This window comes from Capsella rubella, unplaced genomic scaffold, assembly GCF_000375325.1.
Source record: "Capsella rubella cultivar Monte Gargano unplaced genomic scaffold, Caprub1_0 scaffold_6, whole genome shotgun sequence".
Classification (NCBI taxonomy): domain Eukaryota; kingdom Viridiplantae; phylum Streptophyta; class Magnoliopsida; order Brassicales; family Brassicaceae; genus Capsella; species Capsella rubella.
This window is the reverse complement of record NW_006238918.1, coordinates 6,758,377-6,773,913: the sequence shown is the minus strand read 5'-3', so window position 1 is coordinate 6,773,913 and position 15,537 is coordinate 6,758,377. Positions and strand designations below refer to the sequence as shown.

At 37.5% G+C, this 15,537-nt stretch overlaps 6 protein-coding genes across 9 annotated transcripts; 1 reads left to right on the top strand and 5 right to left on the bottom strand.

Moving 5' to 3' along the window:
• Positions 1–331: 331 nt before the first annotated feature.
• On the bottom strand, positions 332–1,950 carry LOC17883211 (GTP-binding nuclear protein Ran-2). Its single transcript, XM_006286503.2, has 5 exons — positions 1,859–1,950; positions 1,647–1,716; positions 1,326–1,382; positions 1,130–1,247; positions 332–920 (listed from the first exon to the last, which is right to left on the bottom strand). Exons 1-5 carry the CDS (start codon positions 1,859–1,861, stop codon positions 503–505), a joined length of 666 nt encoding a protein of 221 aa, XP_006286565.1. The 5' UTR covers positions 1,862–1,950; the 3' UTR covers positions 332–502.
• A 104-nt stretch (positions 1,951–2,054) lies between these two features.
• Positions 2,055–3,008, bottom strand: LOC111830027 (26S proteasome regulatory subunit 8 homolog B-like). Of its 3 annotated transcripts, none has more exons than XM_023780389.1 (3): positions 2,897–3,008; positions 2,650–2,806; positions 2,055–2,155 (listed from the first exon to the last, which is right to left on the bottom strand). In XM_023780389.1, the coding sequence occupies exons 1-3, from the start codon at positions 2,962–2,964 to the stop codon at positions 2,096–2,098; spliced, it is 285 nt and encodes a 94-aa protein (XP_023636157.1). In that variant the 5' UTR covers positions 2,965–3,008; the 3' UTR covers positions 2,055–2,095. The 3 variants fall into 3 exon arrangements, with proteins under 3 accessions (XP_023636157.1, XP_023636159.1, XP_023636158.1); XM_023780391.1 differs by lacking the exon at positions 2,055–2,155 and adding an exon at positions 2,289–2,546; XM_023780390.1 differs by lacking the exon at positions 2,055–2,155 and adding an exon at positions 2,289–2,504.
• Positions 3,009–3,513: 505 nt separating this feature from the next.
• On the bottom strand, positions 3,514–6,900 carry LOC17884625 (26S proteasome regulatory subunit 8 homolog A). The gene is made up of 9 exons (XM_023780388.1): positions 6,565–6,900; positions 5,850–5,947; positions 5,536–5,760; positions 5,370–5,432; positions 5,120–5,283; positions 4,621–4,777; positions 4,430–4,528; positions 3,920–4,030; positions 3,514–3,835 (listed from the first exon to the last, which is right to left on the bottom strand). Exons 1-9 carry the CDS (start codon positions 6,764–6,766, stop codon positions 3,695–3,697), a joined length of 1,260 nt encoding a protein of 419 aa, XP_023636156.1. The 5' UTR covers positions 6,767–6,900; the 3' UTR covers positions 3,514–3,694.
• A 330-nt stretch (positions 6,901–7,230) lies between these two features.
• Positions 7,231–8,604, top strand: LOC17881816 (GDP-fucose transporter 1). The gene has a single exon (XM_006288045.2). It carries the CDS (start codon positions 7,379–7,381, stop codon positions 8,411–8,413), a length of 1,035 nt encoding a protein of 344 aa, XP_006288107.1. The 5' UTR covers positions 7,231–7,378; the 3' UTR covers positions 8,414–8,604.
• A 1,336-nt stretch (positions 8,605–9,940) lies between these two features.
• On the bottom strand, positions 9,941–11,434 carry LOC17882329. Its single transcript, XM_023780943.1, has 2 exons — positions 10,941–11,434; positions 9,941–10,844 (listed from the first exon to the last, which is right to left on the bottom strand). The coding sequence occupies exons 1-2, from the start codon at positions 11,296–11,298 to the stop codon at positions 10,087–10,089; spliced, it is 1,116 nt and encodes a 371-aa protein (XP_023636711.1). The 5' UTR covers positions 11,299–11,434; the 3' UTR covers positions 9,941–10,086.
• Positions 11,435–12,730: 1,296 nt separating this feature from the next.
• LOC17881543 (serine/threonine-protein kinase prpf4B) lies at positions 12,731–15,192 on the bottom strand. Of its 2 annotated transcripts, none has more exons than XM_023780782.1 (9): positions 15,045–15,192; positions 14,705–14,803; positions 14,116–14,567; positions 13,695–13,764; positions 13,570–13,623; positions 13,404–13,472; positions 13,264–13,329; positions 13,109–13,177; positions 12,731–13,025 (listed from the first exon to the last, which is right to left on the bottom strand). In XM_023780782.1, the coding sequence occupies exons 1-9, from the start codon at positions 15,153–15,155 to the stop codon at positions 12,954–12,956; spliced, it is 1,062 nt and encodes a 353-aa protein (XP_023636550.1). In that variant the 5' UTR covers positions 15,156–15,192; the 3' UTR covers positions 12,731–12,953. The 2 variants fall into 2 exon arrangements, with proteins under 2 accessions (XP_023636550.1, XP_006286523.1); XM_006286461.2 differs by having other exon boundaries at positions 13,695–13,761.
• Between the last annotated feature and the right edge of the window lie 345 nt (positions 15,193–15,537).

The window sequence follows — 15,537 nt, the reverse complement described above, 5'->3', positions numbered from 1 at the left end:
GGGTTCATGGTGGAAAATGTTTTAAGCTCAAACTTACAGAAATTGGTCTTAGAGCACACTGTTGAAGAAAAAAAAGGGGTGACTTCTCTTTCTCGCCGATTATTCATGGTCTAGTCGAAGCTTCTACAGGTTTGCAGAAGAATGCTAAATGCTAAAAAGATCTTGGAAGTCAAAGAACATAAATCAACCTCAATGTTGTTGGTCAGGTTTTGAAATGTCAAAAGATGGGTAATAGCATTGACCATTGAGGTTGATTATGTCAAATATCTCCTCCAAAACAAGATCTACTTGCATAGAGAGATTCAAGTTTGCCATGCCAAATCAACTCATATTCCTGGGAAGAAACAACTTAGCTTTGGATACCAATGGAACAATCCAAAAATATTGCCCTAATTTTTGTTACAAGACCGATAGATTTTATATGTAACATATCAGAACAACATAGAGACGAAAACCAAAAAAGAAAAAGCAAGAGCTTCCCGCAGCAGACATTATGGAAGATTTACTCAAATGCGTCATCATCATCATCTGGGAGAGGCTGAGCTGCGGCAGCTGCAAGATCAGCCTCGTTCTGCTGCTGAGCGGCAATGTCAAGGTGAACCTCTGGTGGAGCAAGAGCTGGTGACTCGACAAAGTGCAGGTTCTGGTCTCCAGCCAGTTTTCTAGCAAGGTACAAGAAAGGCTTCTCGAAGTTGTAGTTGCTCTTTGCAGATATCTCATAGTACTGAAGGTTCTTCTTCCTGTGGAATGTGACTTGCTTTGCCTTCACTTGCCTGTTCTTCACATCCACTTTGTTCCCGCACAGAACAATCGGGATGTTTTCACACACCCTGCAGAGATCACGATGCCATGTCGGAACGTTCTTGTATGTGAGCCTTGCTGTGACATCAAACATAATGATGGCACATTGACCATGGATACTGCAAGAAAGTCAAAGATTAGATAGATATTCAAATGGAATTGTCAACTCAACAGTTACCACTCAAGTCTTATTCAAATAATCCAGGTTCGTTTTTAAAGTTCACACCTTAATCAAAGCTATTGCAAATCTATGCATATATTAGGAACTGAAAAAAATTGGTTGAACAACATACAAAGCAGATCTTAAGAATAGAGAAAGTAAACTTACTAGTATCCATCCCTTAGGCCACCAAACTTCTCTTGTCCAGCAGTGTCCCAGCAGTAAAAACGGATCTTGCCACAGTTTGTGAAGAAATCTAGAGGATGAACCTCCACACCAATGGTAGCTGCAACAAAAGAGGATCAACATCAGAACGTGAAGAATATAAATTTGTGACTCTGAGGTACCATTGTGGTATACTTACGTTCATACTTCTTCTCAAACTCCCCAGTAAGATGTCTCTTCACAAAAGTAGTCTTCCCTGCACAACCACAAAAAGCAATCAGAGGTTTAGAGATACAATCAAATACGTTACAGCATACTTAACATCAATTGAGCCACTAAAAAAACAGTGTCGATTATAAAAAAATCGATTCGGAAGATCTGCTTAGCATATGAAGGCAGCTCTATCTCCCCAATCGAACATTGATATAATCAAAAACCAACGGCCTCAGACCTCAGTAACATCGCCATAAATCTCAAATGAAAAGAAGATTAAAAAAAAAAAAAGTACGGCGAAGATTACCTGTGCCTCCATCACCAACAATGACGAGCTTGAAGCTAGGATAATCTACAGTCTGCTGGTTCGGTAGAGCCTGAACAAGACATTCGCATACGCATAGAAATTTAGAAAAACAGAAACATCAACGCAAACTCGTGAGATCTGAGACAGAGAAAATAAAGAAACGTAATCTGATCCTCCTAAAGAACGAAGAGAGAAGCGGATCTTTAACTTACCATGTTAGCGGAATCGTAGGAGGGAGAGAGCTAAATCAGACGATATGTGTAAGAAAGCTATGTATGTATGATGCGGCGAGAGGGAGATTGAAGGAGAGAGAGAGAGAGATTGGGGTTTTTAAAAGACAAAAAAATTTGGGAGGGTTTGGCTTTGAGTTGACGCTACACTATCGACCGTCGGATTCCTTCTTTTTGTTTCTTAACGCAGTTTTCTCTACCGTCCGATCTATTCTAGCTTTAGGTCCACGCGTACTCTCTCTCTCTCTCATTCATCGGCATTGATTTTTCTTTTCTTTCCTTTTTCCAAAATGTAAAGCAAAATTCAACTTACCAAATTTCCAAAAAATTTAAATTCAATTGTTACTAGACACGTCGGTTTTGACAAAATAAATAAATATATATTGAGTATTAATTTATTTTATTTATCGCATTTGTGTTGTCGACGACAATAAAGGATTTATTATGTACAGTATGTTCATAACGGATAGTTTTTAGAGATTGTTCATGACACATGCCACATGTGTTGAATTTGAAAATTTATTGTCAGATAGCACAGTGTTGTATAGCCAGTGTTGATGATAGTGAAGCCAAAAGGAGATTCCTACTTCCACATCTTAAGCAGAGACATGTTCTTCTCTGTGTCTTTCTATTACATTCGCCACCGCCATATCAAGTTATCAACAGTCAACTAAGAGAATAAACAAGTTCGTCTGGAAAATTCTTACTATTTTACCATAAACTCATCCTTTTCAGCTTCATAATAAACTTTTCTTTAACAACTTAATGCGTACCTTGATTTTGTTTGACGCTTTGAATCCATCAAGTTGATTGAGAAGCTCAAGCATAGTCCTTTGCACCTCACTGTCACCATTTCCTCTACCAGATTCCATACGAGCAGACCCGATACTATCGATTACATCCATGAAGATGATTGATGGTGCATGCTCCCTGAAAAACGTAAGCCATCGGTACTAAGAAGGTAAGCAAGCTGGAAAAAGTATTTTCCAACACAATCATCTCATTACAAAAGATTTGTACAGTGGCCTAAATGCTAGGCATGCTGAAAGAATACTTATAAAGATAATCATCCTTGAGATCGTCGACATTTTGAAACAAAATTCATAGTAGGAACAGAGAACACTCTACTCAGTTTATTTAACACCACATGTCCACTTTAGCTACTGTGTACGGACATGTAAAAGATTTATATTGTCAACAGTTACATCTTTTCTAACCAACCACGAAATGTCCAATAGGGCCTAGCATATACAAACCTTGCCCTCACAAAAAGTTCTCTAACCATTCTAGAACCTTCTCCTATGTATTTCTGGACCAGCTCGGAGCCATGAAAGTACAGTCAGTATGATGCGCCACAGCCCGAGCCAATAGTGTCTTCACAGTCCCAGGTGAGCCCAGGCCTATCTTTAGTCTATACCAACACTGGTTTTGGGTAACCGAACTAAACCAAACCTAATTAACCCCTCGGTAACAAGCAGCTCATCTTTTAGCTAGTAAGTCTGTGTTGTGCCAAATCTTTCATCATATCAGTCAGGATACTGTATATCAACTTTTTAATAGGCTCTTCTCACCAATCGGGTATGACTGATTAGGAGGATAAAAGAACTCTAAAATGTGAATGCTATGCTCTGAGACCATTGAGATATAAACTTAGTAGTTTAGGTAGAGAAACTTTCTTTTGTTTCAAATGTTTAAGGAGTAACCAGAAAAAGGTTTCAGAACCAACAACAGACTGTAAAGTAAAAGACACCCTAACTTTTCAGGTCTGAAATGAAATTGAGGTTTTCCCTTGACTTCGAGTACACAACAAAGAGATTCCTACTTCCATAGCTTACGTAGAGACATGTTCTTCTCTGTGTCTTTCTTCATCACCTTCGCCACCGCCATCTCAAAGTCTTCCTGTGTCACGTGAACTCTCCTCTCCCGCAGTGCAAACATTCCTGCCTCTGTGCACACGGCCTGATCATAATAACCAAAAGCTTTAGAGAGAGGCAAACAGTAGAGAGAGAGCAAGAGAGAAGCAGATGAATAGAAACACTTTACCTTCAGTTCAGCACCTGAAGCACCATTCATCTTCTCTGCAATCTTTTTCAGATCGATTCCACGCATCAAATTCATTTTTCTCGAGTGTATCTTCAAGATATCAAAACGTGACTGCAACAAATTTTATAGGTATACATTAGCCAAACATGTTCATCAAGCATACTATTCCATACTATCTAAAACCTATATATATCAGTAGGGGACTACCACTAAGAGCCTTTAAAATTACATCCTTCCCAAACAAGACTTCTGTCAGCAAATGATTAAACATCTAACATCTTTCAAACAATCATGCCTCACTTTGCGCAAATGAACATGAGGATGAAGAGAAGTGTTGTATGCAGTAAATGATAGTTTCTCTACATCTTCATCATTTTTAGGAAATGTCTTTCAGGTAACATAAGTCTAAAATCTAAATAAGGTGCCTCTGCAGAATTATTGATTCTTTTCACCAAAAACAACAGAGCAAAGTTACTTCTAATATCGTTTTATATGAAGCACATGCATTACCTCTTCATTAGGATTAGGGAATTCAATTTTCCTATCAATTCTTCCAGGCCTGAGAAGAGCTTGATCCAGAATATCAATACGATTTGTCGCCATCAAAACCTGCAACAGAATTAAGAGAATCAACAAAATTTTCTAACTTTAGACTCATCCTTCAAATTCATGAATTCTTTCCTATAAAACTTAACACGTACCTTGATTTTGTTTGATGCTTCAAATCCGTCAAGTTGATTGAGAAGCTCAAGCATAGTTCTTTGCACCTCACTGTCACCATTTCCACTTCCAGATTCCATACGAGCAGACCCGATACTATCAATTTCATCCATGAAGATGATTGATGGTGCATGCTCCCTGAAAACCATAAACCAGCGGCATTAGGAAGGTAAACCAACTGGAACAACTATTTTTCAACACAATCATCTCATACAATCTGTAGTTTGCTCTTCAAGCTACAGCAGCGTAAATGCTGGGAACTAGAACAAAGATACTCATTGCTGAGATCGTCTACACGACAGAACCATATTAATAGTAGCAACAAAGAACACTTTCCTCATTTTATTTAACATTACATGCCAATTTCAGCTACTAATTGCGGACATGTTAGAAAATGTTATCTTATCAACAGTTCCATTTTTTCCTACCAAGCACTTTTACCATGCCTTAAATTTCAAATAGGGACTAGCATATACAAACCTTGCCATCACAAAAAGTTCTCTGACCATTCTAGAACCTTCTCCAATGTATTTCTGAACCAGCTCGGAACCAGATACTCTGATGAAAGTACAGTCAGTGTGATGAGCAACAGCCCGAGCCAAAAGTGTCTTTCCAGTTCCAGGTGGACCATATAACAACACACCCTAGAAATAGAGGGGTATACGATCAGTCCTAATCCACTTAAAACATCGTCACAATATAGAGAAAAAGCTATGAATATCGTGTGTACCTTTGGCTGCGCAATTCCAAGAGACTCAAACAATTCAGGATGCTTGATTGGGAGCTCAATGACCTGATAAACCAATATAGATATTATATAAACCTTACACGTATGAACCAACAGAGACGGTTATCAATAAACCAGTGACTATTAGATTCGTTTTTCTTTCACTTACCTCCTTAATTTCCTTGATTTGCTGATCAAGACCACCAATCATGTCATATGTAGAGTCTGGAACCTTCTCAACTTTCATGAGGTTAACTAGCGGATCTACTTTACTTGGTAGGACTAGGTGGAGAACATAGCTATCATTACGAAGAGCAACTCTGGTTGATGGGGTGATTTTCGTTATGTCTATACTTTTGTCAATATCAACAACATACTTCCCCTCTGGATGAACCTGGATTATGGGAGTTTACGACTTATAGTTCATAAAAATACAAAAAGTACAAATCTAATTAGATCATAGACTACAATAAAAATTTATACCTTAACCAAGACCTTGTTTTTCCCCATCACTTTTACCACTTCGCCCACATAGGACCCAGGTTCTTGAAGCAGCTGCAATTCTTCTCTGAGCATTCGTACTGTTCAGTTAAGAAAGAATTACAGTGTCAAAGAGGTTTGAGATTTAGAATTAACTACAGATTATAAAGACTAGTAATAAAACTTTCGAACATAAATATGATGATGATCATAATGACAACAGAGGCTGTTTTATAACTTTGAATGTGTAACTAAAATCATGGATAAGTGGAAAATGACTCCTCCCATGAGGATATATATTATTCAGTTAAGAGAGTGAAGAAAGAACTAGGATTTTCTGAAAAAAGCCATGCACTTTGCATAGCAAAATTCGCATAAAACAACTCTTTTTTTGCAGTTGATAGCAATATACTTTGCTAATGCATCAACTAGAAGACACAATAAAAAAATATAAACATGGTAAGTTAATGTTGCTAAAACTCAAGGCTCAAAAATACACAATTTCAACATCCAATCACTTCTAAATCAGAAACTTTCAATCCTAACACAGTCACCACACAAAAATTTGAAATTTGAAATTACTCAGCTCCAAGGAGAACCAATTCGAAAGCCCTAGCACAGAATCTGAGATTGCTAAACCCAAGAGGATGATAAAAAAAATATCCAATTTCGCAGAGAAATCCCAGCTAAATTAGGGTTAATGAAGAAAGAAAGAGACCTCGAGAATTGAGTTCATTCCTCTGAGCTTCAAGGCGATTGAGGTTATTAGTCTTCTGTCGGAGCTGGCGCTGAAGCTCATGGATGTGCTGGAGATAATACTGCTTAAGCCCTTCACCTTGTTTTGCCGCAGCTCCCTTGACGTTGCAGGTTTCTTCCATCGCTGACTCAGCACGCCTCGTATCCACTCCTACGGCAGCCATCTCCTCAGTGATTGCAGCAAATTATCGAACAGATCTTTACCCAGAAAAGAGGACGAAAAAGAAGGAGAAAGAGAAAGATTAGTTTCTTCGATCAGCAGAATCTGAAACCCTCAAGCAATCATAAAATATACACGATTAATAAAAAATAAAAGGAAATTAACTCCACAATAGAAATATTCTTTTTAATTTATTTGGCAAAGATTATTTTGATTTTTAGATGTCGGAGCCAAACCTTCTGGTTGATTTAGAGTCTTACGACGAGATGATTTACTTTTTAGAAAAAAATTATTCAAAAGTTGTAAGAGAAAGAGAAAGAGAAAGATATTGAATTATTGATAACGTGCAATCATAATTAAGTGCATTGACTGGTTTATGTCCTAAATACACAAATAAGTTTAATTTGCTTCCATTAATGGTGATTTGACCAAAATTAACACCACAATTAAACTCAAAGTGACTCAAAAAGGATTAACAGCCAAATAATTTGCCATTCCCGTACGACACTGTGAATGATGAAGTCGTCGCCTTCCTCTTCTGTATAATCCGATCCAGATCTCAAATCCTCTCTTCTTCTACCGATCTGGATCCCGAAAAAACACCAAAGAAGCAACAATGTCTTCCTCTCGATTCGATTCAAGCAAACAATACACGACGACGAGTCTCGTAATCGGGTACGCACTCTGCTCCAGCCTCCTCGCCGTCATCAACAAATTCGCAATCACATACTTCAACTACCCTGGTCTTCTCACCGCACTCCAGTACCTTACCTGCACCGTCGCCGTCTGGCTTCTCGGCAAATTAGGGTTTCTCCATCACGATCCTTTCACCTGGGAGACTGCTAAGAAGTTTCTCCCTGCTGCTATCGTCTTCTACCTCGCCATCTTCACAAACACCAACCTCCTCCGTCACGCTAATGTCGACACCTTCATTGTCTTCCGATCTCTCACGCCTCTCTTAGTCGCCATCGCCGACACTGTGTTTCGTGGTCAGCCTTTGCCTTCAAGGCTTACGTTCTTGTCTCTCATCGTCATCCTCGCTGGTGCTGTTGGGTATGTTGCAACTGACTCGGCTTTTACTCTTACTGCCTATTCATGGGCTTTGGCTTATCTTGTTACCATTACTACTGAAATGGTTTACATTAAGCATATGGTGTCGCATCTAGGATTGAACATTTGGGGATACGTTCTCTATAATAATCTCTTGTCGTTGATGATTGCTCCGATCTTCTGGTTTCTCACTGGAGAACACACCGAGGTTTTCGCGGCCGTGAATGAGAACAGGGGGAATTTGTTTGAGCCTGTTGCGTTTTCCGCTGTGGCCTTGTCGTGTGTGTTTGGTTTCCTTATTAGCTACTTTGGATTTGCTGCTAGGAATGCTATCTCTGCCACTGCTTTTACAGTGACTGGTGTTGTTAACAAGTTCTTGACTGTTGTGATCAATGTTCTGATTTGGGATAAGCACGCCACTCCAGTTGGTTTGGTTTGTCTCCTTTTCACTATCTGTGGAGGTGTTGGTTATCAGCAGTCTGTCGCTTTGGATAAACCCTTGTTGGACAGCGAGAAGGACAACAAGAAGGATAGCGAGAAAGGCGAGGAGGATGAAGAGTTGACGCCATTGAATCAGGGGAAACTAGCTTCTGTTGTATAAGAGAGGTTTCATTTGTTTTGCACCCTTTGCCAGGTGTGTAGCAATTGATTTCGGAATCTGAAATTCTTAGCATTTTTACATTTACAGAGGTTTCTAGTAAACTGGTTTCTGGCCTCTATAGTATTAAATTTTGTAAACCCTGTTTCCCCCTTATCTTCTTATCCATTTATACAAAATCAGTTTCTCTTCTCTGTGTTACAATTATTAGTGATGCACAAAAGATGGGTTCGTGTTGTTATTTTGTTTTAGTGAAAATGTGAAAGAAGAGTAAGAGATACATCTGCTATTCAAGTTACTTGGCAAAAGACTGGACATTTTTTGTCTGCAGATTAGTAGTTGGAGTGTCTCTGTTTTGCATTCAGTTGAAACATAACTGTCGGGACAAGTGAGCCAAGTATGTATTTGAGTGTGTCAGAGAGCAGCATTCTATAGTTGTAACCTTTTCAAAGATTTTTAAGTTATGAACAGAACCGCCCTTAAATATCAGTAATGTTGCTAGTAGTCTAGCGGTGGAAGCTTTAGCAAGAATATGCATACTCTCTCCTAACAAGCTAGCTTTTAAAGATGAGTTATATCCACTAGATTTGCTTGTGCTGAGAACGAGCACATATACAAAACTCATAAGAATTGCGGATAAAATGTGAGCTAATTCGTAGATTTTTCATATACATTTGTTCATCATATTATATTAAGACATTGACATATAGGCTCCGTGCACTTCGCATACGTTTGTGCGTGCACTAAGCCACTAATTTAAGTACTTATCTTAGTGTCTTTACACGCGAAGAGCAATGTGGTTCGCATCCACGTGGCCAGCTTAAAGACTCTCTTTTACTAAAGAAAGGTTGAGGTCGTGTCTTCGTGGGTTGGACGCAATCTGACTGGATCTCCACCTTTGTGCCTGTTTTACATAGTTCTGTTTGTTTCTTTTGGCTTTTTAGTATCTATTACATTACATTTAAAGAATGGCATAGGTTCAACCATCAGAACGTATTCTTTTAGAAACAAACGTCTTTAGTATCATTATAAATCCTATAATAAGAGTATTCTAAAAGTTAGAGAAATCATAGTTTTATATTCTATAAACAGCATTCTACTTTTTAGTAGTTGGCTTAGACCATCCTCAATGCTGATCCTTAACATGATCTTTAAACTATTTTTGGTTAAAATTTAATACATAATTCAACTCTATATATAAGGTACGTATATTATATAAGGTACTAAAGGAAATCATAAGATCCACTTTTTCAATTAAACTATTAAAGAAATCATTAGATCCACTTTTAAGGATTATGCATTGAGGATGCCCTTAGGAAGCTTTCTAAAGTTGACTTTTCTTAAAAGCTTTCGAGTGTGATGAAAGGATTTTGAAAAACCTTCATCACTAAAATTATTGTAACTTTTTTTTTTTTTTCTATATGATAAAAATATATTTATGAAAAAATCCTATTTCTTCTAAGCCCGTGATTCAATTATTAGTTTTCTAGAGTTTTTTTTGCATCCGTGGTTGACTTAAATCCTCAAGCATGAGTCATGCACTGTCCCTCGTGAAATTCATTTATTAATCCCTCTACTACAATCATATAACCAAAACAAAAAGAGAAAAAAAAAACGTATGGTCGTATGATTGATACCGACATTAAAAGTTTTATATACATAAAAAATAAAAAACTTTACAAAGAGAAGGTGAGGCCAGAGGAGAAACTAATCCCAGCCATATTTGAGCCTTGCAAGAATCTACAATCAGGTAATGGGACCAACTCCCACTTATCCTTATGCTTGTCATAATCCAACCAAATTATATTCCATAATCCCTCATGATTCGTCATTAGAGCCACTCTAATCACCCCTAGTCTCCTCTCTAAGCAACCCATCATCACACCACAAGGCTTCTTGCTTATCACTTCACTAGGAGCTCTTGACACTAGCTCCCATTTTTCACCATTTGAGCTTATCTCCCAAACCTCTAAACTCTTCATTATCTTATTCATCTTTGAATTATGTACCCTGTCTAATCTAATCACCACTTTGTATTCATCTCCATGTATGTGCAACAGTTGACTCTCTAGATCGTTTCTGCTGAACCCGACACTAGACGGGCATTGTCCGATCGCGCCTTGGTTCATACTCGGCCGTAAAATCGTCGGAAACTGGTTTGTCATCGAACCACCGTCCACAACGCTCATCACTGTACTCTCGTGAGGTCGATTCGACAAGCTTAAGAATAACACATTACTGTTTTTCTCATAAGCCCAATTATTTGTATCCTCTGCTTCTTTAGTGTACCACGTGGCCGTGTAAGAATGATAAGTAAACAGAACCGGTCGGTTATTCACCATCTCAGCGAACATAAACCGGAAATGGCTCGGACTTGAAGGATCAGGCACAAGCTTCATACCGGATCGTCTCCAAGACGATGTTCCACGTGGACCTAACGGGCATGAGCTGATTCTTGTAACGATCTTGCCCACTAAATCAACGGCTATGATTCCGCTATGAGTATTGGAGGCAAAGAGAAGAAAATTACCGCTGGCTGTTAGTAAATACAAATCTTCCCCGGGGCGAATCTCTCCGGCGAGTATTTCAGCCACCGGAATCTTGAACCACCGTACTGATCGGTCCGAGAAGCCGTGGAGCACACCGTTGTCGCGGCGCCAACGTCTCGTGTAGACGAAGATCCACGTGTCTCTCTGTGATCCGTCGTTGAGTTGTCGGATGAAGCTCCGGTCAGAGATTGTTGTCAAAACATACTTGTTGAGTAGTTTCATCCGGATGATCTCAGGTATACAAAGATGGAACAAAATGTTTTGTATGAGTTCAGAGGGAAGAAGGCAGAAGCCTATGCTTGTGTTTGTGTCTTTGCTACATCTTTGGCTTTTCTCCATTTCTTAATATTTTTTTTTTTTTGGATGGGGTGGTGTTTTAGTTGATAGGATCAACTTCAATGTTGTAGGTTATATATATAGAAGAGTGATCTAAACTAGACTATTAATTTGTGGTGGGAATATAAAATATTTTAAGTTCATTTGTTAGGTCAAAACAAAATTAACTAGAATTTTATGAAATAAAATTTTGATGTATCATTATTTTAACTTGAGTTTAAAGGTACCATCGAAACCACATACATTAAAGTTGGTATTGGCATGAGTTATGAGTCATGACCTACTAAGCTTTATAGTAAGTGTCTCACTTATATTATTTACCTTAAGTACATCTACAAGACTAAAACTTACACTTTAATCGAATGAAGTGACCAAATTACTCATATCCATATGATCATATCCACTGAAATATTCATATCCGCGTTGATTTGACAATACGGCTCACCAAGAGAATCAGGAGAAACGTGGAATTCCACCAGAGGAAGAACGTTTTTGATTATGCTGTTCACCGTATACTGCTTTGCTATAAGCTGTGTAACGAACCATGCCTTAATCAATGAATTTTGAATAATACAACTATACTGAAGTTTGTATGAGAAGACAAACATAAGAGAGTATCTTAAAAGGGGTTGTTTTTAAGATCGTCGTCATGTATAATGATGATTTGAGTGTTGGTTGGCTAACTTGGCTTTACAAGCAAACGATAGGTCAATGGATGGATCATGGATGGATGGATGTTCACATGTTTATCAAAATAAAAACATTCGGCTTACGAGTAATGGACGGTGGAGATGATGATGGTCGCCTCAACCTTAATAGTTTAACTGTTTCTTTTCCCCTCCTTTTTAAAAACATTTTAACTATAGCCAAGTATATTAATTTTAGTAAAGAATAATAACGAAGCAAACATTATAAAACAATGAATAATGTGTCAACTTCATCCAGTAATAAAATAATAAGAGTTCATTTTCGAATGACTTTATAATACTTTGCTTTTGTGAGCAAACCTTATAATAGATATAATATTTACAGAAATTTTATATTGAGTAAAACCATTTTTATATAGTGTGATTGTTTCGTTACACAATCCAATAAATTATGTCATCTAACTTTTAGTTATTTTTTCTATGATGATTAGAAATTTAGATTTAACAATAAAATACCATAAATCATAAGGTACTCTATAATAGGGTCCCCTCTATAATACTTCATTTGTAACTGCTTTTGTTCTCTTTGTTTCTGAGTTTCTGGTCAATGTGTCAATAGAAAATATTGGGATTTCATAATCCAATTAATCTAATTAACGATGTTTTAGAATACATCGGGCTAAAGATGCATCAGAATCTAAAAGGTTGGCCAGACTAAATATTAGATTTTAGGACTATTCTCTAACAAAGCTCTGAGACTTTCCTTTTGTAATTTGGTGACTGACTGGTTTTAGGTAGTACGTGAAAACAATTATTTTGATGATGTTCGTATGACAATAATACATACTGAATGAAATGCATACATATTTTGCTAAAACAAATGCAAATATGTACCAAATCAGTGTACCTCAGGCTTGGGGGGAAAAAACTAGGAGACTGACACATATAAGAGTATAAGATACATCAAAGCTACACTTTAGACGGAGCAGAACATATATGCGGTTGACCGTGTTACGCATACCCGTTTCCCAGTCCTTCATCAGCACCTGTCACGCCATCTCTAGCTGCTGAATTAACAATCGACTGCGGAAAATAGTCTTGTTTCAATTAGACCTAATCCTTGTCTAATGACAATTGATGAAAAATGTGAAAGTTTAGAAAGTAACCTGGAGTTCCTGTTCACAGTCTTTCAGGTTGTCAGTGCACTCTCTGACCCTTGAAAATGATTTATGTAGCTACCACAAACAAAAGACCAAATGTCAACAAAAATTACGTAACAGAACTAACTTCGAAAACAGGACCGGAGCCTATGATTGATTACCTTTGCCAATTCTTTTCGGCGTTGTGAAACCAGTTTCTTTTCATTGATCAACAAATCTTCTAATCTCTGTCTTTACCATTTCAAATGAGTACAAATCATAGTCAAAATTTTCGGATTTTTAAGATATAGAAAACACATACCTTAGACTTTTTTTGTAACTCTGAGCACACTACTTCTTTTTCTTCCAACTTCTCCTTTACCACCAACATCTTAAAATTGAAACTATTCCATAAATTCTTTCATACGCTCATGATTGTGTAAAATAAATCTACCAACAGCCTATATTGACAGATAACAACCTCATACCTCATCTCGAAGAGCCTCACGCATCTTAATCAGTGCTTCGAGTTCATCTTTCACCTGTATAAAATAATGCAAGTTGTTTTACATGCACTACGAAACAATACATGGCTAACAAACATCATCTTTACCTGATGACTGTGATCTCCACTTGAATTAGATAAGTGATCTCTTCCACGCCCACCATCAAGCATGGTACTGCTAATTCAATAAATACATACAAAGATTCAGACATCTCAACGAAACCAAACGAAGCCAAAATCAATAAGAGTAAGCGATTTCTTTAAATCTATTAAACCAAACCTCCTGCATTTGAGTTTATCAACGATAAACTATCATCCTTAACCACAACAGGTGTGGATGATTTGGTTTAGCAATGTAACAATACTCTACACTAGCATCCCAGTATTGGCTCAGCAGACCAATTTTACAGGAAAAAAGAATTTCATAGTTCAAAGAAACAGGTGGAGCACTAGAAGTTTGAATTCTTATATCAAAAAGTTAACAGCCAATGTGAAGTCTACAACTACGTAATATTAACAAAAAGTTTACCTATCATCTTTCTTTGGTTTTAGGCTCCTACCTTCATGACTACTGGTCCCATTGATTCCCCTAGCATTTTCCTCATAAGACCTATCCCCATTGATTCCCCTAGCATTTTCCTCATAAGACCTATCCCCATGCCAATCTCCTCCATCACCTTCAAAAACTCTTTCCTTGTAACCAATTCTATCAGTCAAATCATGATCATTTCTCCTCTGAAAATCATGTGAATGCTCATAAGCTCTTTGCTTCTCAATGTAGTGTTGATCTCTCCTTCTGTCCTGAGACCTATCTCGTTCTCGGGACCTATCACTATACCGATCTCTCTCATAATTTCCATCACTTCTCCTATCAGGGCTTCTCTCCCAGCCACCGTGTGGTCGTAGCCGCCCTGGACCTGGATTCATTCTTTCATCTCTTGTCGTTACCTCATTCACACGCACTGCACGCCCACCAATATTCTGATTACGAGCTCAGTACCGTCAAAAAATATAAATATATTCCAAAACATCATAGTAGAAAGGGAAAACAAAAACTATAGCAGTGAAACTCAAAAAATTTGTTGCTTTTGGTTTACAACAAAGAACAAGAACCATACTTTTCCATCCATGTCTTCAATAGCATCATCAACAGATCGACGATTTGCAAATGTAACAAAGCCATAGCATTTCCCTCTTACACTCCGGTCATTCACAATCTGAATTCCCAAAACAGTACAGATATGTCAAAGTACACTCTGACCAGCTCACGTATAGATATATCAATCAACTAAATCACTTTGTAGATATTTGTACATATTCATAACATCATCCAATAAGATTAAAAAACCTCATCAAATACCAGAACGAAATCTTCACCGTGAAAGTAATGAATCATCCTAATTAAGAAACCTAAATTAGTTAGAATATTAGAGCAACAATTGAAAGAGAATTGTATACCTTAACGGTGAGCACGGAGCCGTAAATGGAGAAGACACGGCGGACAGCCTCCTCGGTGATGTCGTAAGGGAGGCCGCCGACGTAGACGGAGTTACCATCGTCCATCGTCATAACTTTTTATCGACTTTTGTCGGATTCCTAACCACCGAAGCAGGTTCATCGAAAAGTCATACTGTCGAAGACTCAAAAATCTCGGAGTTACATATGGGCTAAGGCCCACTAACCAAACCCGGAAAAAAACAATTTTTTGGAAAACTTTTGAATAACTTTGCACAATTTCTTTTTTTTTTTTTTTTTTTTTTGTTAAAGCACTCATTTGCATAATTCATATTTGTATGTGAGATAATAAAGTATACGTAGTACTTGTTTTAGCAATTTATTTTTTAGTAAAGTATATAATTTAAATTAATTTTTAAAATATATATGTTTTCTAATATTTTTAACAAATTATTTATTTTTAACATACATAAATTGATGACCAAAAAAAAAACAT